Source organism: Aulonocara stuartgranti (genome assembly GCF_965226115.1).
Source record: "Aulonocara stuartgranti genome assembly, chromosome: 22".
NCBI classification, from domain to species: Eukaryota; Metazoa; Chordata; class Actinopteri; order Cichliformes; family Cichlidae; genus Aulonocara; species Aulonocara stuartgranti.
The window spans coordinates 30,698,715-30,723,082 of NC_138957.1; the positions used below are offsets into that span (position 1 = coordinate 30,698,715).

The 24,368-nt window shown below is 42.8% G+C and overlaps 1 protein-coding gene and 3 long non-coding RNA genes across 4 annotated transcripts; 2 read left to right on the forward strand and 2 right to left on the reverse strand.

Moving 5' to 3' along the window:
- The first annotated feature begins 1,468 nt into the window (after positions 1–1,468).
- LOC309698527 lies at positions 1,469–23,954 on the forward strand. Its single transcript, XR_014274119.1, has 2 exons — positions 1,469–1,510; positions 23,779–23,954. It is a non-coding gene; the product is annotated as an uncharacterized lncRNA (long non-coding RNA).
- Positions 6,635–11,663, forward strand: LOC309699624. The gene is made up of 3 exons (XR_014274416.1): positions 6,635–6,721; positions 7,799–11,394; positions 11,488–11,663. It is a non-coding gene; the product is annotated as an uncharacterized lncRNA (long non-coding RNA).
- LOC309699625 lies at positions 6,831–9,321 on the reverse strand. The gene is made up of 2 exons (XR_014274417.1): positions 9,269–9,321; positions 6,831–8,635 (listed from the first exon to the last, which is right to left on the reverse strand). It is a non-coding gene; the product is annotated as an uncharacterized lncRNA (long non-coding RNA).
- Positions 12,717–20,862, reverse strand: LOC309698100 (uncharacterized protein). The gene is made up of 2 exons (XM_082520389.1): positions 20,253–20,862; positions 12,717–15,457 (listed from the first exon to the last, which is right to left on the reverse strand). The coding sequence occupies exon 2, from the start codon at positions 15,163–15,165 to the stop codon at positions 13,603–13,605; it is 1,563 nt and encodes a 520-aa protein (XP_082376515.1). The 5' UTR covers positions 15,166–15,457; positions 20,253–20,862; the 3' UTR covers positions 12,717–13,602.
- Positions 23,955–24,368: the final 414 nt, after the last annotated feature.

A 24,368-nucleotide genomic window follows, 5' to 3' on the forward strand; every position in this document is an offset into this window, starting at 1 on the left:
TGTCATAAATTTCGTTTTCATGGGTGCCTGGATGCTAAACTCAATTGTTACACCTGGTAGAACAGAACGCTGATCATTTTATTAAAGATGAAAGACTTTAGACAGTTTTTCAACTCTCAGTAATGCCATAGTGATCGTTTGACATGTGAACCTGCAGCGGAGTTTAGGTCCAGACACGGCTAGTGACGTCAGACTGAACAACCGGATTGAACGAGGAGGACCCAGAATCCAGCCCTGTGTGAAGCTGAAGAGGCTGAAAATTACAGGTTATCTGTGGAAGCCTGCATCAAGAAGGTGGTGACACGTGTCAATAAAAATGCCAGTTCACCTTCCTCTACTGAGAAAGTTGATGCCATCACCCAACGGCTGTTCATAAAACTCTGGCCTAGACTTAAAAAGATCAAAGTTGATAATGTGATATGGTTTATAGCTCCTTAATACAGAAATGGAAAGAGCCAGATGTCATACATATTCATGGTATTAGACCATGAATATGCAGATGATGTAATTGTAAAGGTTTTCAAGGAGCATGCCATCACTGTATTGGAAAGTGAACATTTCATCACAAGCTTCTTTCTCTGTGTGGGTCATGCTGTATGGATCGCAGGCAGAAAATACTTGGTTACTGTTGTGTAAGTCCCTAAAAGTAGATTTTGTTTATCTGGACGCAGGATTTTCAGTTTCAATTTATTTAAGTAATTATAATAAAGGTCAATCAAATGGACCAATATGGCAAGGCCATGATGATCCACTTGGTAAAATAAATCCGTTTGGCATCTTTCTTGGCCTTAAGACAACAATTCTGATGGCTAAAGATCCAAACGGGACACAAGAAAAAAACAAAACACGTGTTGTCTGACAACAGTATCAAAGATTTGCATATACATAAAAAAAAACCTGAAAGATCTGGACCGGGCCATTTACAAAGAGCTACGTCAGAAAACATTCTGTAAAGAAAAACATTTACTGATGTTACTGAACAACGAGGACCCAGTGTTGAGAAAACTGACGGTCGATATCATTAAAAATCACCTGATCGACACTATGCAGAATCCAGCCCTGTGTGATGCTGAAGAGGCTGAAAATTACAGGTTATCTGTGGAAGCCTGTATCAAGAAGGTGGTGACACGTGTCAATAAAAATGCCAGTTCACCTTCCTCTACTGAAAAAGTTGATGCCATCACCCAACGGCTGTTCATAAAACTCTGGCCTAGACTTAAAAAGATCAAAGTTGATAATGTGATGTTCATCGGTGATTGTCAGGGTCCCTGAGCAGTTATGAATTATATTATTATTATTGTTATTGTATGTATATTTGGTGTTGCTGTCCTTCTCCCTGTGTGTGTGTGTGTGTGTGTGTGTGTGTTTCAGTGGGCGCCTTCAGGCCTGGTGGGTGTGGCCCTGCTGATGGTCTGGCCACACCCGAAGCCACACACTTGCTGCTGGTCAGGCCTCGTCGGGGGAGCTACTTGGGAGAGTCTTGGAGCTCCCACCGACGCGGGATCATTGCGTGAGTCTCCACGTTAGTCATCCATTTGAACTAAGTTAGTGTATGTATGCCCGCGGTTATGTGTCCTGACGGCTGCGTCTATTGTGTCCCCAGGAGAAGTGTGGAGCGCCAGACAAGCACGAGGAGTGCTGAGACACGGGAGCGGCGAGCACTGAGACACGGACTGGTCACGGAGAGACACGACACGGGAGTCAGGGGAAACCACGGGGATTTATTGTTGTTATTTCCACACACTGTAAATAAACGTACTGCTTGTACATAGAGCACCGCGCCTGGGTCCTCCTTCCCCACGGTTTGCCATGCCAAACCGTGACAGTGATATGGTTTACAGCTCTTTAATACAGAAATGGAACAGAAATTATTCACTGTCTACTTTAGCAGAAGGTTTTTAGCTGAAGATAGTTTAACCAGCTGTTTTGCCAACACCTTCATTTTTATCATTTAGCATCATTTTAGAATATAATACATTACTGTAGATCAGGGGTCCCCAATCCCAGTCCGCGAGGGCCGGTGTCCCTGCAGGTTTCAGATCTCACCCTGGGTCAACACACCTGAATCACATGATTAGTTTGTTACCAGGCCTCTGGAGAACTTCAAGACGTGTTGAGAAGGTAATTTATCCATTTAAATCAGCTGTGGTGGATCAAGGACACATCTAAAACCTGCAGGAAACCAGCCCTCGCGGACTGGGATTGGGGACCCCTGCTGTAGCTCAAACAGCATATGAAGCATTTAAATTCAGACCAACCTTGTAACCGTATAACACCGATGGGGAACAATGTGTTCTGCAGAATACTCTTGATACTTTAAGAGCAATTTGCCAATAATACAGATTCATGTGTAGTAAGGTGGTTTCATTGCTACTTTTATTAAAGGAGTGCTTCTAAAAATTGAGGTGGTCATCTCCGCTTGCATTTCTGTAAAAGCCACAGCATGCCACCTTGGGTGAGAATATGCATTCTTAACATTTTGCTGTCACAGTTTAGCAGTTTTCATTTCCACTGACACATCAGCTCCTAAGACCACAATACTACTACCAAAGTACTACAAGGATCCGGAAAAAAGGACAGAGGGGGGATATAAAATATACCAAATGTTTCTTGAATTGTTAGCACAAGTGTATATGTGTATGTATCTAGTCGAGTTTATATGCAGTAGTGCTCACTTGTTTTCTTTCATTTTATTACTTAACTGTATTTCATGTAAGTCATTGATATTAAATATTGATTTTACAGAGGGGTGGTAAGAGTTTGGTTTGAGATTTTCCTGTTAATATTTGGATATTTTTCTTGCATTAACAATTTTTTGATTAGAAAAGCAGAATAAAATGTGCAAATTAGCTTCATTTATAGTTTGTTATACTCCTTCCCTCTAATACAAATATTTCATTTCTAACTCTGAGTGTAAGTGCATAATTTAATGATAAGTGTTTCTGCTCACAAATGTCCACGAGCACAGACATGCACGCAAAAACTGCGTGACTCCTCGCTGGCTGTAACTCACCGCGCGTGTTCACCTGGAACGTCCTCTAAGAAGACGTGTGACCATTCTGATAGCCGTCTGTGTCTGCAGGTGAATGAGTGAAGCTACATAAACAGTTAAATTAGCATAGCTTACCAGCCGTAAACCCGACAACAACACAGTGGGTGAGGGTCGGAGGGGGGGTCGCTTGACATTCTAACTTTAAAGGAAGGATTTTAACAGTATTAGTGTAACACACTTAGAGACAGTGTGCGCACCGCGGATGACGTCAGTGCGCACACTGTGTCTGAGGAGGATGTGCGGAAGTGCTTCAGGAAGGTGAACGCACGCAAAGCTACTGGTCCGGACGGGATTCCCGGCCGCGTCCTCAAGTCATGCGCGGCTCAGCTGGCTGGAGTGTTCACGCACATCTTCAACCTTTCCCTCTCTCTGTCTGTAGTCCCAGCCTGCTTCAAAATGGCCACCATCGTCCCTGTACCCAAATCCTCCACCATCTCCTCATTGAACGACTGGCGACCTGTAGCCCTGACCCCCATCGTAAGCAAATGCTTCGAGAAGCTGGTCAGGGACACTTCATCTGCTCTGCACTACCCGACTCACTGGACCCTCTACAGTTTGCATACCGCCACAACAGGTCCACTGATGATGCCATAGCCCTGACACTACACACTGCCCTGTCACACCTGGAGAAGAGAGACACGTATGTGAGGATGCTGTTTGTAGATTACAGCTCAGCATTCAATACCATCGTTCCCTCGAAGCTGGACAGGAAACTGCAGGATCTAGGACTGAGCAGCTCCCTCTGCAGCTGGATCCTTAGCTTCCTGTCTGACAGACGCCAGGTGGTCAGACTGGGCAGCATCACCTCATCCCCCATCACACTGAACACTGGTGCTCCACAGGGGTGTGTACTGAGCCCTCTCCTGTACTCACTCTACACCTACGACTGCACAGCCACTAACAGCTCCAACATCATTGTGAAGTTTGCGGACGACACTACAGTGGTGGGTCTTATCACCAACGGTGATGAGACGGCTTACAGGGAGGAGGTCAGCGCCCTGACCCACTGGTGTCAAGACAACCATCTCACCCTCAACGTCGCAAAGACAAAGGAGTTGATAGTGGACTTCCGGAGGTGCAGAGAAGTACACACCCCCATCACCATCAACGGCGCTGCTGTGGAGAGAGTGAGCAGCTTCCGGTTCCTTGGAGTACATCTGGCTGAGGATCTTACGTGGTCAGTACACACAAACAAAACAGTGAAGAAGGCCCAGCAGCGCCTCTTCTTTCTCAGGAGACTGAAAAGATTCGGCATGAGCCCCCGCATCCTCAGGACCTTCTATCACTGTGCCATTGAGAGCATCCTCACTGGATGCATCACCACCTGGTATGGCAACAGCACCGCCTACAACTGCAAAGCTCTCCAGCGAGTAGTGCGGTGCTCTGAACGGATAATTGGAGGTGAGCTTCCCTCCCTCCAAGACATCTACAGGGAGCGCTGCCTGAGGAAAGCGGGGAGGATCATCAAGGACTCCAGTCACCCCAGCCATAAACTGTTCAGACTGCTTCCATCAGGAAGGAGGTTCTGCAGCATCCGGTCCCGTACCAGCAGACTGAGAGACAGCTTTTTCCATCAGGCCATCAGACTGCTGAACACGTCATAGACACCTCAGCTTCACTACTGGAACTTCAACATTATGCACTCCACACTGTATATAAATGCCACTTGTTTTGCACATATTCAACTCTGTATATTTTATATATTTTATTATTATTATTATTATTATTATTATTATTATTATTATTATTTTTTTTACTATTTAATTTGTAAAAATGTGTATACACACACACACACACACACACACACACACACACGTAGGAAAATATTTAGTATACACATCCAGAAATGCATACACTATTATATATTGTACATATATTTATTAGTGTCAGGTTGGCCATTCTTGTATTTTGCTCGTTTGTGTTGTTGTGTTTGCACATCTCTGTTGCTTGTGGGGCTCGCACACAAGAATTTCACTCGCATGTGCTGTGCCAGTGTGCCTGCACATGTGATGTGACAATAAAAGTGATTTGATTTGATTTGATGATCATTTCCATATTTGAAGATCACCTCTTCCCTAAAAAAAAGAAATCTACTGCCAAGGTTCTTCTCGTGGTGCGTTAGAGCCGAGGATGATGAAGACGCAGAAGCTAAAGCAATTTCTGAAACACGTTTAGAAGAATTTAAAAGTAATATATTTCCAATACTGGAGAAAAAAATCATCATCTGGCATTAGTGTCAGCGCACTCATTCACTGTAAAAAATCAAACTTGCTTACAGTCATTTCTTTCACAATTCAACAATAAAAGCTGAGTTGCCCCATAAACTCAAATACATTAAGGGTTTCAACTAATCCTTTAACGTTTTGGAGCAAAAGTTGGTCTCAGATGAACTTTATTGCTGGCAAAATGAATGAATTCAAGTTTTACATGAGTTGAAGCTGTTGGCGCCTTTCTGTGCCTGAGCACGCATGCGCATGTCATATTTTTGGATACTACGGGGTCTACGATGCACTTTTGCAAGGACTGAAAGCCACCTGGCCGTCTGCCTTAATGCGAACACGAGGCTTTTTACGCCAGGAGCTGGATGCAGCTAAGGTGTTCATCTCAACTTTCTGAAGGCAAGTACTGTTTCTTTTAATGTGCATTTATATGTGTTTACTACCTCATTTAAGATCCCCCCTAGACTGTTTTACTCAATCGTGCTGCTTGAATGCCCTCGTGAGCAACTTTAATGTTTTCCATCATGAAATAGTGCTTTAAAGTTTTCGTATAAAAATCGCCATGTCACAAAATAATGTAAATCCGACAAGCATCCCTTCCAAACAGGCGCGCTCATGTCTGACAAGCCTCCACGACACCCCCTACGTGTATTTCATGTAGGGGGTGTTCGCCATACCACCGAACGAAAGAAACCCGACAAAATAAGCTAGCTCGCTCATGGCAAACCCCCCACCGCTTTTTAAAATAAATAAATAATTTCGGGGGCCCCCGCTGCCATGTTGTTTAATTTGTTCAAATCATATTTAGCCAAAAAAATGTGGTTTAGTTTCTGTGTGAACGGGGTGGTGGAGTCCTCCACCGAGAACACTCACGTTAACTTTATCGAGTGGGGGGAAAAAAAGTTAGCTTGTTTATATTATGCTAACATAGCTGTGTCGCTAGCGGTCACGTAGCACATCATTATATACCAGCTAGCCCAACTTCAGTAACCCTACAAACGTCACTGCTGTTTAGTTTCCTGTCTTCATTTATGCTGGAAGTGATAACAGCTGTAGGGTTTAATTTGTTTCCAAAACCCCGCAGTCAGGACATGCTATATTGTATTTAGATAGAAGCTAGCGAGCTAACTCCCTGCTAACTTCTAACTCCGTTAAATGTCATAAATTTCGTTTTCATGGGTGCCTGGATGCTAAACTCAATTGTTACACCTGGTAGAACAGAACGCTGATCATTTTATTAAAGATGAAAGACTTTAGACAGTTTTTCAACTCTCAGTAATGCCATAGTGATCGTTTGACATGTGAACCTGCAGCGGAGTTTAGGTCCAGACACGGCTAGTGACGTCAGACTGAACAACCGGATTGAACGAGGAGGACCCAGAATCCAGCCCTGTGTGAAGCTGAAGAGGCTGAAAATTACAGGTTATCTGTGGAAGCCTGCATCAAGAAGGTGGTGACACGTGTCAATAAAAATGCCAGTTCACCTTCCTCTACTGAGAAAGTTGATGCCATCACCCAACGGCTGTTCATAAAACTCTGGCCTAGACTTAAAAAGATCAAAGTTGATAATGTGATATGGTTTATAGCTCCTTAATACAGAAATGGAAAGAGCCAGATGTCATACATATTCATGGTATTAGACCATGAATATGCAGATGATGTAATTGTAAAGGTTTTCAAGGAGCATGCCATCACTGTATTGGAAAGTGAACATTTCATCACAAGCTTCTTTCTCTGTGTGGGTCATGCTGTATGGATCGCAGGCAGAAAATACTTGGTTACTGTTGTGTAAGTCCCTAAAAGTAGATTTTGTTTATCTGGACGCAGGATTTTCAGTTTCAATTTATTTAAGTAATTATAATAAAGGTCAATCAAATGGACCAATATGGCAAGGCCATGATGATCCACTTGGTAAAATAAATCCGTTTGGCATCTTTCTTGGCCTTAAGACAACAATTCTGATGGCTAAAGATCCAAACGGGACACAAGAAAAAAACAAAACACGTGTTGTCTGACAACAGTATCAAAGATTTGCATATACATAAAAAAAAACCTGAAAGATCTGGACCGGGCCATTTACAAAGAGCTACGTCAGAAAACATTCTGTAAAGAAAAACATTTACTGATGTTACTGAACAACGAGGACCCAGTGTTGAGAAAACTGACGGTCGATATCATTAAAAATCACCTGATCGACACTATGCAGAATCCAGCCCTGTGTGATGCTGAAGAGGCTGAAAATTACAGGTTATCTGTGGAAGCCTGTATCAAGAAGGTGGTGACACGTGTCAATAAAAATGCCAGTTCACCTTCCTCTACTGAAAAAGTTGATGCCATCACCCAACGGCTGTTCATAAAACTCTGGCCTAGACTTAAAAAGATCAAAGTTGATAATGTGATGTTCATCGGTGATTGTCAGGGTCCCTGAGCAGTTATGAATTATATTATTATTATTGTTATTGTATGTATATTTGGTGTTGCTGTCCTTCTCCCTGTGTGTGTGTGTGTGTGTGTGTGTGTGTTTCAGTGGGTGCCTTCAGGCCTGGTGGGTGTGGCCCTGCTGATGGTCTGGCCACACCCGAAGCCACACACTTGCTGCTGGTCAGGCCTCGTCGGGGGAGCTACTTGGGAGAGTCTTGGAGCTCCCACCGACGCGGGATCATTTCGTGAGTCTCCACGTTAGTCAACAAAAACATTGCACAGGCGTTTTACTCTGATTACACAAACTTCATGTAGGAGTAGGTCACAGATAAGAGGTACTAATTTGTAAATTTGACCTCTGACCTCACAGAGATCAAATGTGACAGGATATTTGTACTGTAATTTTCAGACCATAAGGCGCACTCAAAATCCTTTAATTTTCTCAAAAACTGACAGTGCGCCTTATAATCCGGTGCGCCTTATGTATGAAGTTTAGGTCCAGACACGGCTAGTGACGTCAGACTGAACAACCGGATTGGTGTTAGAATTTACCATGTCAGCCAATCAAAAAAATGATATGGCAACATGCGGCACTTGGTTGTTTAGGGAGAAGGTGCAGTTTTAGGAGTGACACCCGCGACGGAAAGCGGCGAGCAAAAGAAAGAGAACGCAAGTTTTCATATGTGAGACATTAGTGATGTTTAGCGTTTTTGGAGGCTAGAGTTAGTGTGTAGTGTAGTTATTGTTTTGTATTGTGTCAGTTATACTGCTGAATGTCACATTTGCTCCAAAAAAGCCATCAAAAGCAGATTCTAGTGTAAACGCTGTTCCCACAGGGAAAACAGGACTGATACACCTCCTGTTGTCAGACCTGCAGGGTTTAGGCCTGTGCTGTTCTCTTCTGTCTTATACTGAACACAAACTTTTTTTTCTTTTTTTTTTTCTTTTTTGGACCGGCACAAATAATTTGTGTGCCTTCTTATTTGCTGCAGAACACCTGATTGTTCTGTAAATAGATTTAGATGGTTATATAAAAAATGCCTGAGGCCTTGGCTGCATTTTTAGGTAAATAGTACCATATAACTTTGTTTGCAAAACTTGTGCATGAACCTGAAGTTCCCAAATTGATATAAAAATAATTTTTTTTAGCAACACTAAATGCGTTTTTAAAACAAAATGTTAGGTTTCAAGTTTAGGAGAAAAGTTGCTTCAACTAAGTTATCCATCAGAACCTAAAAATCTAAATGCAGTGGGTTGCCTTGAGTTTAAGTTTTCGCAACAATTTTTTATTTTTGTATTTATTAATTTTACAGTGTTGATGCTGTGCTCACACGGGCTACAAAGAAATCGCACTACAAACCTTCTAAAAAAAAAACTCCACAGGTATCTTTGACGAAACACCTGTTGTCTGACGACACAATCAAAGATCTGCACATCAATGGAAAAAAAATCTCGAAAGGGCCACCTAAACATAATATATAATGTTCTGACTGAGAGACGTTTTGAAAAAATTTAAACGTACAGCTCTGCTATCACTTCCAACATAAATGAAGACAGAAAACTAAACAGCAGTGACTTTTTTTTTTTTTTTTTTTGGGTTACTGAGGTTGGACTAGCTGGTACATAATGATGTACTACGAGATCACTAGCGATACAGCTATGTTAGCATAACATAAACACAGTGAAGCTGGAGGATGAAAGCTAACCTTTTTCCATTCGATAAAATTTATGTGAGGGTTCCCAAAGGTTAGGGACGAATTCAATCGCATGGCAGGATGCTGTTGCAGATTAAGCAGCGCCTCTTCACAGCTCTGTGGGCACAAAATAGAAGTACTACAAGGACATAGGGAAAAGGGACAAAGAGGGGAGGGATATAAAATATTCCAAATGTTTCTTGAATTGTTAGCACAGTGTATATGTGTATGTATCTATCCATCGATTCACTTACGCCAGGGGTGGGCAAATCCAGGCCCCGAGGGCCGGTGTCCTGCAGGTTTTAGATCTCGCCTTGGGTCAACACACCTGAATCGCATGATTAGTTCGTTACCAGGCCTCTGGAGAACTTCAGGACATTTTCAGGAGCTAATTTAGCCATTTATATCAGCTGTGTTGGTTCAAGGACACATCTAAAACCTGCAGGGACACCGGCCCTCGAGGCCTGGAGTTGCCCACCCCTAACTTCCGCTTTTCCTTTTCAGGGTCGCAGGGGGTGCTGGAGCCTATGGCAGCTATCTCAGGGCGAGAGGCAGGGTACGCCCTGGACAGGTTGCTAGTCTGTCACAGGGCTAAACATTCGTACTCACATTCACTCATACCTATGGGCAATTTAGATTTTTCCAAAAACAATGGGCAATTAAGATTTTTCACGTGCCTCCAAAGACGCAAAGGTGTCGCCATCTGACATGATTCAGCAGCGCCTCTTCACAGCTCTGTGGTCACAAGTTGAGCAAAAGCCTCTCAAAATCACACACAGGGGGATTAAAAAACTTGAAAAGGTGATTTTTAAAGACATCAAAGCGGCTGGACATTAGCCCTGATCTCGTGATCATTGCGCTAGCCTTAGGTCAGCCGTACCTAGAGGTGATCATTTCCATATTTGAAGATCACCACTTCCGTTAAAAACCTGCTGGCAAGGTTCTTCTCGTGGTGCGTTAGAGCCGAGGATGACGAGGACAAAGAAACTAAAGCCATGTCTGAAACACGTTTAGAAGAATTTAAAAGTAATATATTTCGGATACTGGAGAAAAAATCATCATCTGGCATTAGTGTCAGCGATTATGATGATGATGAAGAGGAACATGTGAGCGCACTCATTGATGCTGTGCTCACACGTGTTGAAAATAATTCGCACTACAGACCTTCTAAAAAAAACTCCACAGGTACCTGTTAAAACACGTGTTGTAATTATAATAAAGGTCAATCAAATGGACCAATATGGCAAGGCCATGATGATCCACTTGGTAAAATAAATCCGCTTGGCATCTTTCTTGGCCTTAAGACAACAATTCTTATGGCTAAAGATCCAAACGGGACACACAAAAAAACACATGTTGTCTGACAACAGGATCAAAGATCTGCATATACATGTATATAAACTGAAAGATCTCGACCGGGCCATTTACCAAGAGCTACGTCAGAAAACATTCTGTTAAGAAAAACATTTACTGATGTTACTGAACGACGAGGACCCAGTGTTGAGAAAACTGACGGTCGATATCATTAAAAATCACCTGATCGACACTATGCAGAATCCAGCCCTGTGTGATGCTGAAGAGGCTGAAAATTACAGGTTATCTGTGGAAGCCTGTATCAAGAAGGTGGTGACACGTGTCAATAAAAATGCCAGTTCACCTTCCTCTACTGAAAAAGTTGATGCCATCACCCAACGGCTGTTCATAAAACTCTGGCCTAGACTTAAAAAGATCAAAGTTGATAATGTGATATTCATCAGTGATTGTCAGGGTCCCTGAGCAGTTATGAATTATATTATTATTATTATTATTGTATGTATATTTGGTGTTGCTGTCCTTCTCCCTGTTTGCGTGTGTGTATATGTGTTTCAGTGGGCGCCTTCAGGCCTGGTGGGTGTGGCCCTGCTGATGGTCTGGCCACACCCGAAGCCACACACCTGCTGCTGGTCAGGCCTCGTCGGGGGTGCTACTTAGGAGAGTCTTGGAGCTCCCACCGACGCGGGATCATTGCGTGAGTCTCCACGTTAGTCATCCATTTGAACTGAGTTAGTGTATGTATGCCCGCGGTTATGTGTCCTGACGGCTGCGTCTATTGTGTCCCCAGGAGAAGTGTGGAGCGCCAGACAGCAGCCAGCACGAGGAGTGCTGAGACACGGGAGCGGAGAGCACTGAGACACGGACTGGTCACGGAGAGACACGACACGGGAGTCAGGGGAAACCACGGGGATTTATTGTTGTTATTTCCACACACTGTAAATAAACGTACTGCTTGTACATAGAGCACCGCGCCTGGGTCCTCCTTCCCCACGGTTTGCCATGCCAAACCGTGACAGTGATATGGTTTACAGCTCTTTAATACAGAAATGGAACAGAAATTATTCACTGTCTACTTTAGCAGAAGGTTTTTAGCTGAAGATAGTTTAACCAGCTGTACCTATCCGCTGGAACGTTAAAGACAATACAATTACACTGCAAAGCAAGACACAAGTAGGCAAAGTTCTTCATGTTACTCGTGCACGGGAGAGACCGGACAGAGCGCCGTTCCTTCGTCTGACCCCAGTTGCTCTCGTCTGTCCTCCCGTACCACTGTCCTTTTATTGAGGTTACATGAATATGCATGGGTTCATTAACATACGACGTCTACATACAAACAAAGAGTACCTTGCCTGTGTGTGTGTGTGTGTGTGTGTGTGTGTTGCTGATCAAAGGGTCAAACATCCTTGGTCAGGAAGAGGGTAGACTAGACCCCCCCCCCCCCCGGTGAGGAAGTCCAGCAGTTCATCTAAACAGAAAAGCACTTAGACTAGAACAGACGTAGCTACGTTAATCCTACCATAAAACAATTAAGACAAGATGCAACCTCTTCCCATGCTCCCAGGATGTAGGTGTGGAATACACACCAAGCCTTTTGTAGCCTGCTAGAGATCACACCTCCTGTCACTACACAATTGATTATACACCTCTAAGAATATATGGTTAAATATTTCTAAGCATAAATGACAATCAACAATACAAACTCTAACACCTTCATTTTTATCATTTAGCATCATTTTAGAATATAATACATTACTGTAGATCAGGGGTCCCCAATCCCAGTCCGCGAGGGCCGGTGTCCCTGCAGGTTTCAGATCTCACCCTGGGTCAACACACCTGAATCACATGATTAGTTTGTTACCAGGCCTCTGGAGAACTTCAAGACGTGTTGAGAAGGTAATTTATCCATTTAAATCAGCTGTGGTGGATCAAGGACACATCTAAAACCTGCAGGAAACCAGCTGTTGGGGGAAAACTCTGTAAAAGACCCAGGAGAAATAAAGACACAATGAGACAAAGTTACTTTCTTTATCAAACGTGTACACGGGTGAGCTGCCAAGAACAACTCACACCATGCACAGTGGCTTGGTAATTTTTATAGGAAAGACAGTGAGAACAGGATAAGAAAATACAAAACAAATAAAATAAACAACTCCATATGTGGCGCTAGTCTCGTCAGCAGAGAGCTGGGAGAAGGCTGTGAGAGATAAAACAATCTAAAACAATATGTCCCAAAACAGTATGTCTTTGCTGAGAAAGTCTAAAAAGATAATTCTAAACTAATCTAACCATAGACAAAGGGCAGACAAAAGGCATCTTTGTACATTTAAAAGAAGGTAAAGAAACATAGAATCATTTTTCCTGTAACATTCCCCCCTGTTTAACTTATTTTAAATGTATACAACAATTGTCTATGAAAATTATTTATTAAGTATCTTAGGCAATTTTTAATTTCCAAAATCTTCATCATAGCAGAAATGGCAGTCATTTGGTCTAAAGAATAAAACAAAAGAAAATAATAAAAAGAAAAACATAGTAAATGAAAATCATAGTAAATGAAATAACAAGTGGAATAAACAAGAAAAAATAATAAAACTACAAAAAATAAAGGATAAAAAGTAAAATGAAAACTTTATATTTAAAAATGATGAAAGCCTAATATGTAAAATGAAAACTTCAAAAAATACAAGGATGAAAACCTTATATTTTAAAATGATGCAAACCTTAAATTGAAAACTTTATATGTAAAATAATGAAAACTTCATATTTAAAATGAAAACTTTATGTTTAAAACTGAAGACTTCAAAAAAATAAAAGCATGAAAACTTGCATAACCTACTAATGTTTTAATCAGTGCATGATCACTTGACAAGTCATTTTTAATCACCACGTCATTTATTAGCAGCTAGTACAAGTTCTCCTCTAACAGAATTGCAACGGGATGTTGTTCTTCTTCAGGCACGGCAACATAAGCAGTCATTGTAGTTGTTATCATCTGTGAAATCATTACTCTTAGGCATGGCAACACACACAACACTAATATGAGCAGTGCTATCATGATGAGACCTAGAAGGAAAAATGGCTTTGCTACAGCAGCCAGCCATGAACCGCTGAACAGCCAGTCCAGCCAGCTTTGTGCTGTAGCTGCTCCAGGTGTGTGTTCAGTGACATATTTTTGCAGAGCGGTCAAATTCTGCAAAGCTTCATAAATGTCTCCTCCAGTTTCGTATCCATCAGGGATAAAAGTGCAACATGTTTCCCCGATCAGCTTGCAAACTCCTCCTTGTGATGCTGTTAGCAGGTCTAGTGTCAGTCTGTTCTGCAGCACCATCGTTCTGATGGCCTGCTGTTCTCCTGCTAAGGCAGTTCCCAGGGTCTTAGTCAAGTTGATGTGTCGTAGCAGAGCATATCGGTTGATTTCCACATGATCCCGCACCTCGGCAACTCCAATGCCGGGGATCAAGCTCTGTAAGAATTTCACTCCACCTCCCCAGATGCGAAACTCTCCCGGCACTCCAGTGTCCACAGTAATGCCGAAAGAATTGGGGGAGGCGATGTCCACTTCACGTCTCTGCCGGCTGCTTGGATGATGTGCAACACTTTGCATGAAGAAAACGTGATCTGATAATTCCACCAGGGCGCACAGACCTCCCCAACCTTCAGGGAGTGACAGATAAGCCTTGTTGCCACATAGGAAGTACCAGTCAGCCAAAACTCTGGTTCCTCTGCTGCTGGGTGCCGTCCGTGCACATCCTGTCTGGTACTGAGTCTTTGTTTGTAGTGGCATTCGGTAGCTGTAGTCGGAGCGACAGTTTAGGCCCATCAGCGTCGTGTTACTGGCACAGGTGGCGTTGATTGAACAGGCCATACACTTCCTCTCGTTCCTTGGTGGGCAGAAAGTGTATATGTGCTTACATAGGTGAGTAGGCAGCTCCCCCACTGCCCGCGAGCCATTGTTCATCACACATACTGGCAGTTGTGATGCGTTCAGTTTGTTCAGTAGAATTACATCAGGCAGCGGGTCTGAGACTTGGGGCCAGGTCAGTAGGTAGGTCTGTCCGGAACAGTTCACATTTGTGAGTGATGATGACCTCCAGGTTGCTTTCGCTGGGATGCTGTAGTTGGCTTTGGACCAAAGAGTACCGTAGCCTGGATGTGTTGCCAGGCCCAACAGGCACCAACTGCGATCTTCAGGTATGCTGTACGGCCACAGGCCAGACGTCTGCGAGGATAGGGGCATATGGGTACATGCATAGCAGTCAGTTTTGTTATTCAAGTGAGCTGTAGTGTTCATAAACTGCCACCAGAAGTTAGTGGCGTAGCCATGGGGAAACTTGGTGTACTTTCCTTTGTCATACAGTGTCTGCCTTTTCTCCACATAGCGTGACTTGTTGTCCCTCACGGAAGCAAAGGTGAGGAGCCCGGCCATGGTCAGGGCCGCTGCAGTTGATAAGAGCCACCACCTCATGACGACGGAACACACCCTCCTGTCGCGAGTAGACCCCCCGGCCAGGAAAGCTGACCCCTCCACCGGGCGAGATCACAACAAGCGGGCAAGCCTGCCGTCAGCTGTGTTTAGATGGCTTCACTGACTCGCCTGCAGTGACTCTGATGGATCCAGGATGGTCGTTCCGCAATTTTGCAAGCGGTCGGTGTAGTGAGGAGGACTTGGTATGGCCCCTCCCACCTGGGTGTGCTCCAGTTTTTCCTTTGGAGCACCTTGATCAGAACCCAGTCACCGGGCTTTAGTCTGCAAGACACTGGAGAAACATCATCAGGTTGTTGATTATGTACAATGATCTCTTTGTTTTCTAACAGCTTAGACATCCATTCTGCTAATGTGTTTTCTCTGATTGCTTTGTCTATTGGTTGACTGGTAATAGGCAGTGAGAACGGCCTGCCATGAATGATTTCAAATGGAGTTAGTTTATGGGAGCCTTGTGTTAAGCGCATCCACATTTTCACTAAACCCAAACATTCAGGCCACGGCCTTCCTGTTTCTGCCATGCAATTTCCTGAGCCTTTGTTTTATAGTGCCGTTAGTTCTCTCTACAAGGCCTGCGCTCTGAGGGTGATAAGCACAGTGGTGTTTTATGCTGAAACCGAGTGCTTCAGAGACCTTAGTGATGACATCATTTACAAAATGAGTGCCGTTGTCTGACTGTATCAAAGCTGGGATGCCATATGTGGGTATGAAGTGATTGCACAGGCACTTTGCTACTGAAATTGCATCTGCCTTTTTCACTGGATAGATTTCCGGCCACTTTGAGAACACGTCTATAACCACTAGGGCGTATTTTGACCCTTGACATTCGCTTAGTTCAATAAAATCCATATGAATTGTGTGAAAAGGATGAGGCGGAGTTGGAAAACGGCCTCTTTGTGGTCGCAGGTTACCCTGAGCATTATATTTTTGACACGTCATGCATGTTCTGACAAATTGTTTTGCTGAGGTTTCAAAATTTACAGTGTAGAATTTACAGTGTAGAAATGAGAGTATTGTGTAGAATTTACAGTGTAGAAATGAGAGTTGACAATACTGGTCAGTCCCCCCGTTGACAAATGCGTACAGCCATGAGTCACTAATGCCGCCATTTTGTGGAGGAATTTTGGCAACACTGGCTTGCCATAACACATCATTAAGTCGTTTGTCAGAACTGCACCGTGTTTTAGCCATTTTGCCTGCTCTGCTGTGCTTGCTGCTTTTTGTTCATTTTTCAACACATCCAGTGGAATCTGATGTGTGTTTACTGCCATCAATGTCATGTTTGTCTTTTGTGCCGCCTGTTTTGCGGCTCTGTCAGCAAAATTGTTGCCTGTAGTAATAAAAGAGCCATCAGTTTTGTGTGCTGCACATTTACACAATGCGAGTTGTTGTGGTAAATTTATTACAGTCAGCAGGCGTTGTAAGAGGCTTGCATGCTGGACTGGTTTACCGGTTGATGTAATCATTCCTCTGTTTTGCCAGAGCTTTGCGAAATGATGCACAGCAGAGAAAACATACTGGCTGTCTGTATGTATGTTTATTAGTTTGTCTTTGTGTATTTAGCTTTCGCGTATTACAGCTATCAGCTCAGCGCTCTGTGCAGAACATGAAGAAGAAAATGGTTTTGCTTCTATTATTTTACTATCTGTGGTTACTGCGTAACCTACACAATTTCGGCCTGTGCTGTAAGGTCAAATGCTGTTCTCCTAGCTTCCACACTTGCTGATCATAAGGTGGATCTGGGCCTGGAGTTTGTTTAAATCTCAGAATGTTGTGATACTCGGTCGGTTTCTGGCACTCAGGTGTAATACCAGAAAAGAATGGCATGACTGCTATCTTAAGTTTTGTCAGAGCGTCTCTACCTAGCAAATTTACTGGACACAACGGGTCATATATGCATTTAATAAAGCACCTGCGGCCACTTGCTGTGTGTACTAGTTCTAAAAGGGCAGTTAATTGTTGTACAGTTGTGTGGCCTGAAGCTGACTTTACAACTAATTTGTCCTCTACTCCTACAATCTCGTGGGAAGTGACCTTCCTCTCCACGGTTCTAGCAGGCGTTGTCTCTATGTTATCTGCTGTTTCTGCGTGGCTGTCTGCAGCCTTAGTGTTTGTGACTTTGCTCGCCTCTCTGTTCCTGATAGCCACCTGTGGATTAGTGTTTTAGTCTATTGTCAACAGTCAGCCTTATTTTGAAGTTACAGAAAGCTTCTTCTTTTTTGTTCGTCTTGGTTTGGGAGAATAGATGCAACACTACATTTTCACTTAAGGCAGTTTTGAATAATTTCTAGTTTTTCAAACAATTCATGGATCTCACACATTTCAAACTTTCAAGTTAGGGTTGTTTCCCATTTATACATATATATATTTAACTTTGCATTGCTCACAGCTCATAGCTCACAGCTCTAAACCTAGGCATTTTTCAATCATATGCCTAATCACTATGTGTCACTGTTATTCTCAAGTATTGTCACAAGTTCGTTTAAATTCGTTTCCAAAACCAACAAAATAATCAAACAAAAACAAAAAACATAAACGTGTCAGGACACAAAAGAAAAAAGAAAAATGCTGCCACCCGAACAAGGCAGAAGTCTGCATATGTTGGCTTGTAATAGCATGCAGCTTGTAACATGGTAGACTAATGTGCCTGTGTTAATTCAGCTCCATATTATTGTGTGAAGTTGCACTGGGTTGGGAGTGGTTTTGTGTGTGTCACATTTTTGGTGAGCCAATGGCTGGAATGAGGTTGGACTAATTAGAGGCAGGTGTACTTGATTGCACTGATACACTGGTCTACATATAGCCCACACTACAAACACTGCTGTTTTGTTTTGTCTCTCTGTGCAGGTATGTAATGTGATGAAATCAGATATGATTGGGATGGATTGGTTTTGCGCTATGAATTTTATATTAAGTGTGTCGTTTTGTCTCTCTGTGCAGGCCAGGGCCTATTATATGCCACAGCCTAAAGGCAGCAGAGTTGCAGAGGCTTGAGTGACCACTGACTATATGCTTGCAGGGTGGTAGGTCTCCAAGGACAACTTCTAACCCTGTTACAGGCAACATGTGGAGTGCAACTTGGCTGTGTGGCATAGCTGGCTCTGGCCTTGGGACTGTGTGTTTTTATACAATTCTTAAGTGGGACACTGGACTGTTTTATCTTTTATCTCTTGATATATTTTTTGTCAATAAATTATCTTTTAGAATTTTATTGACTGACATCTTTTTGCCCACGACTGAGACGGTTGGTCAGACCTAGAGTCTTTCTTCTGCTCTAAAAGAAACAAATAACTAAAAAGAAAAGAAAATGTGGAACATGCTCATCAGCTTAGCAGTGTCTACATATTTAATTCAGCTTCTCAATCCTGTAGTTGTAGCTGTTGTCTACAGGGTTTTGCTTATTGGTTGTTATTATAGGTGTGCTCTATATCTCAGCAATGTGTCATTCTAGGATGATAGGTTTCAAGCTGGTCAAGTGCCTCTATGCACTTCATTAGTTTAGTTATTCTCCGTATTGTCTTCATCTCACATGTCATTACACTGAGTTTCAGCAAACCTTAAGCTTGATGCAGACTACTGCTTAACAATTATCCACCTCACATCATAACAGATTAAGGTGCCTCTTCATATTAATATTGTCATTGTTAATATTATCCTCTTTGTCTTAGATAACAGCAATAGCATATTATAATATTTTATCAGTGTGTACCACTATACTACTCCTGAGCCAATTTGATAGTTAGGATCATCTTATTCAGCAAACAGATAATTTTGAATTCATCCAATCTGCGGTCACATTTGTTCTCTCTGTTGCATGGCGGACCAGGCAGTTCTATTATAATATATTATTTATATTTTATTTTGTATCCATCAAGGGCTTCAGATGACCTGCAGAATCATCCTTTTCCCAAGGTGGAGACAGTTACCTTTTCACACACTGTCCTTGGCTGAACAGTGACACAGCCTTAATATACCTTATTTATTTTATTAAAATATTTTCGTGTGAATTATTTGCTTTATATTCATTTTATACATGCTGGGCATGGTCATCATGTCAACTGTGTTTCATTGTTAATATCACTTTACAGGTTGTTATCCTTGCTATTATTAATTTCAAATACTCTAAAGATAATTTCTACTGTAATTTTCCCTTTGTTCATCTTTATTTCGTACTTTTTATATTTATATCTACTCAGTGGGGTCTGTTTTCAACCCTTTTAAACTACTTCAAACTACTGTGATCTCTAGTTTTCACTTAATAAGGGATTATTAAGTTCTTCCTGATATGGGTGGGGCTGCAGGAATGAGTGATGGCTTTCTAAAAGGGTTGTGGGAACTGCACAGTGTCTCGTCTTCTGGTTTTACTAAACTGGCAGTTGAGTTCTGTTCTTCTGACTGTTTATATTTTGTTTTCTTAAATCTCTCAGTTTACAGACACTGTTTTTGTCCGGCGTCTGGACTTTTCTTTTCTCACCACTGCTCGTCAGCAGGAGTGAGTTTTAATTTCCCTTGCTTGATTACCCATCTTATTTATGTATTTACTTATTTTTGTTTAAGTAATATATACACAATACAGCTGCTATCACCTTCGCTGGTATTAGAGACGAGAGTGGTTGCTCACACGCCCTTCTACTTTCGGACTATTTCCAAAAGCGGTGTGAACTTTACGAGACGGAACTCGACCGTTCTCTCAACTCACCAGCACGTCAGTGAATAGCAGTAAAAGAAAAACACAGTAGGAGCAGCTCAGTCTCTTATTGGACCGTGAAAATTCAGCTTGCTCCATTAATTAAAACAATACACACACACACACATTCACATTCACAGCTTCGACGCGCGCGACCGGAACCCTTATAATAAGGGGAGCTCCCAGAGCTACTTACTCCCTAGACCCAGTCTAGACCCAGCTGGGGGAGCTACCCAGAGCTCCAAAGCTACCAGTCGACGAGCTACGCTACCAGTCGACGAGCTTCCAAAGCTACCAGTCGACGAGCTACTTCCGCTATTTTAAATTCCCTGAATTCAAAATGCGCTTTTACGCAAGATTGTGTCAGTGTGTCTGTATCTACCTGGTCAGTGTCGCCGGGTCTGGTCCACCTCGATCGGGTCCCACCACCGTGGGTCGCTTTCTAAGACGTTGGCCAAGACCCGAATTTAACGCTCTTGGTCTTTTTCCACACACCTGGTGTGTGGGCTGTCGACAGGCGAACAACGTGGACTGGTCACGGAGATGGGACACGATGGAGGTGATCCGGCTGTCGAAGGACCAAGAAATGTTGGGGGAAAACTCTGTAAAAGACCCAGGAGAAATAAAGACACAATGAGACAAAGTTACTTTCTTTATCAAACGTGTACACGGGTGAGCTGCCAAGAACAACTCACACCATGCACAGTGGCTTGGTAATTTTTATAGGAAAGACAGTGAGAACAGGATAAGAAAATACAAAACAAATAAAATAAACAACTCCATATGTGGCGCTAGTCTCGTCAGCAGAGAGCTGGGAGAAGGCTGTGAGAGATAAAACAATCTAAAACAATATGTCCCAAAACAGTATGTCTTTGCTGAGAAAGTCTAAAAAGATAATTCTAAACTAATCTAACCATAGGCAAAGGGCAGACAAAAGGCATCTTTGTACATTTAAAAGAAGGTAAAGAAACATAGAATCATTTTTCCTGTAACACCAGCCCTCGCGGACTGGGATTGGGGACCCCTGCTGTAGCTCAAACAGCATATGAAGCATTTAAATTCAGACCAACCTTATAACCGTATAACACCGATGGGGAACAATGTGTTCTGCAGAATACTCTTGATACTTTAAGAGCAATTTGCCAATAATACAGATTCATGTGTAGTAAGGTGGTTTCATTGCTACTTTTATTAAAGGAGTGCTTCTAAAAATTGAGGTGGTCATCTCCGCTTGCATTTCTGTAAAAGCCACAGCATGCCACCTTGGATGAGAATATGCATTCTTAACATTTTGCTGTCACAGTTTAGCTGTTTTCATTTCCACTGACACATCAGCTCCTAAGACCACAATACTACTACCAAAGTACTACAAGCATCCGGAAAAAAGGACAGAGGGGGGATATAAAATATACCAAATGTTTCTTGAATTGTTAGCACAAGTGTATATGTTTATGTATCTAGTCGAGTTTATATGCAGTAGTGCTCACTTGTTTTCTTTCATTTTATTACTTAACTGTATTTCATGTAAGTCATTGATATTAAATATTGATTTTACAGAGGGGTGGTAAGAGTTTGGTTTGAGATTTTCCTGTTAATATTTGGATATTTTTCTTGCATTAACAATTTTTTGATTAGAAAAGCAGAATAAAATGTGCAAATTAGCTTCATTTATAGTTTGTTATACTCCTTCCCTCTAATACAAATATTTCATTTCTAACTCTGAGTGTAAGTGCATAATTTAATAATAAGTGTTTCTGCTCACAAATGTCCACGAGCACAGACATGCACGCAAAAACTGCGTGACTCCTCGCTGGCTGTAACTCACCGCGCGTGTTCACCTGGAACGTCCTCTAAGAAGACGTGTGACCATTCTGATAGCCGTCTGTGTCTGCAGGTGAATGAGTGAAGCTACATAAACAGTTAAATTAGCATAGCTTACCAGCCGTAAACCCGACAACAACACAGTGGGTGAGGGTCGGAGGGGGGGTCGCTTGACATTCTAACTTTAAAGGAAGGATTTTAACAGTATTTGCTGTGGGTTAAAGCAGTGGACCAGCAGGCTACATGTTTGAATCCAAACAAGTTTCACTCAATCCCAACAACTGAGGATCGCCATTGTATAGCGGTCGCTAGGGTAACGTCACGTCGCCGTCATATCGGATGTGGGCGGGGCTTAGCGCTAGAATCCCTTTGATCCTTTCATGTCTTGTGTGACATCACCTTGGTAAAAGTCTATAAATAGAACCATTTGCACAGGGTTAGTCACAAGGTAAGTTTAGTAAGAGGGAGTAAGAGGCATTAATGTCTGAGACACAAACTCAGCAACTTACACAAAATTCAGAATCAAGTCCAGATTGTAAAAAAGTTATATCATTTGAAAATATGAATTCTGCCATTGAAACAACCGATGCGATTCAAAGCTGCGCCACTGAAGACGACTCTGAATGTAGTGTCGTCCCTGGCGTAAACATTTTACGGAGCGACGAGGGGAAATCGAAGCACTGTGTGTGCTGCCCTCAGTCATGCAACCAGCAACAGAATCCGGGGGATCCAGAGTCAGTTGATCTCCAGGAACCTCCGGTGTCAGAAGAGCAGCTGCTCGTTAAAGAGCTAATAAATGCTGTTATTACACGTGCCTCCAAAGAGGCAAAGGTGTCGCCATCGGAAATGATTCAGCAGCGCCTCTTCACAGCTCTGTGGGCACAAGTTGAGCAAAAACCTCTCAAAATCACACACAGGGGGATTAAAAAACTTGAAAAGGTGATTTTTAAAGACATAACAAAGCGGCTGGACATTAGCCCTGATCTCGTGATCATTGCGCTAGCCGTAGGTCAGCCGTACCTAGAGGTGATCATTTCCATATTTGAAGATCACCTCTTCCGTAAAAAAAGCCTACTGGCAAGGTTCTTCTCGTGGTGCGTTAGAGCCGAGGATGACGAGGACGAACAAACTAAAGCCATGTCTGAAACACGTTTAGAAGAATTTAGAAGTAATATATTTCGGATACTGGAGAAAAAATCATCATCTGGCATTAGTGTCAGCGATTATGATGATGATGAAGAAGAACATGTGAGCGCACTCATTGATGCTGTGCTCACACGAGCTGCAAATAAATCGCACTACAGACCTTCTAAAAAACTCCACAGGTATCTGTTAAAACACGTGTTGTCTGACAACAGGATCAAAGATCTGCATATACATGAAAAAAAACTGAAAGATCTGGACAGGGCCATTTACCAAGAGCTACGTCAGAAAACATTCTGTAAAGAAAAACATTTACTGATGTTACTGAACGACGAGGACCCAGTGTTGAGAAAACTGACGGTTGATATCATTAAAAATCACCTGATCGACACTATGCAGAATCCAGCCCTGTGTGATGCTGAAGAGGCTGAAAATTACAGGTTATCTGTAGAAGCCTGTATCAAGAAGGTGGTGACACGTGTCAATAAAAATGCCAGTTCACCTTCCTCTACTGAAAAAGTTGATGCCATCACCCAACGGCTGTTCATAAAACTCTGGCCTAGACTTAAAAAAATCAAAGTTGATAATGTGATGTTCATCGGTGATTGTCAGGGTCCCTGAGCAGTTATGAATTATATTATTATTGTTATTGTATGTATATTTGGTGTTGCTGTCCTTCTCCCTGTTTGCGTGTGTGTGTATATGTGTTTCAGTGGGCGCCTTCAGGCCTGGTGGGTGTGGCCCTGCTGATGGTCTGGCCACACCCGAAGCCACACACTTGCTGCTGGTCAGGCCTCGTCGGGGGAGCTACTTGGGAGAGTCTTGGAGCTCCCACCGACGCGGGATCATTGCTGAGTCTCCACGTTAGTCATCCATTTGAACTAAGTTAGTGTATGTATGCCCGCGGTTATGTGTCCTGACGGCTGCGTCTATTGTGTCCCCAGGAGAAGTGTGGAGCGCCAGACAGCAGCCAGCACGAGGAGTGCTGAGACACGGGAGCGGCGAGCACTGAGACACGGACTGGTCACGGAGAGACACGACACGGGAGTCAGGGGAAACCACGGGGATTTATTGTTGTTATTTCCACACACTGTAAATAAACGTACTGCTTGTACATAGAGCACCGCGCCTGGGTCCTCCTTCCCCACACCCCCCACGGTTTGCCATGCCAAACCGTGACAGTGATATGGTTTACAGCTCTTTAATACAGAAATGGAACAGAAATTATTCACTGTCTACTTTAGCAGAAGGTTTTTAGCTGAAGATAGTTTAACCAGCTGTTTTGCCAACACCTTCATTTTTATCATTTAGCATCATTTTAGAATATAATACATTACTGTAGATCAGGGGTCCCCAATCCCAGTCCGCGAGGGCCGGTGTCCCTGCAGGTTTCAGATCTCACCCTGGGTCAACACACCTGAATCACATGATTAGTTTGTTACCAGGCCTCTGGAGAACTTCAAGACGTGTTGAGAAGGTAATTTATCCATTTAAATCAGCTGTGGTGGATCAAGGACACATCTAAAACCTGCAG

What these genes read in the sequence shown, in the direction of transcription:
- LOC309698100 (XM_082520389.1), bottom strand. Translation starts at nt 15,165, where the DNA reads ATGAGGTGGTGGCTCTTATCAACTGCAGCGGCCCTGACCATGGCCGGG.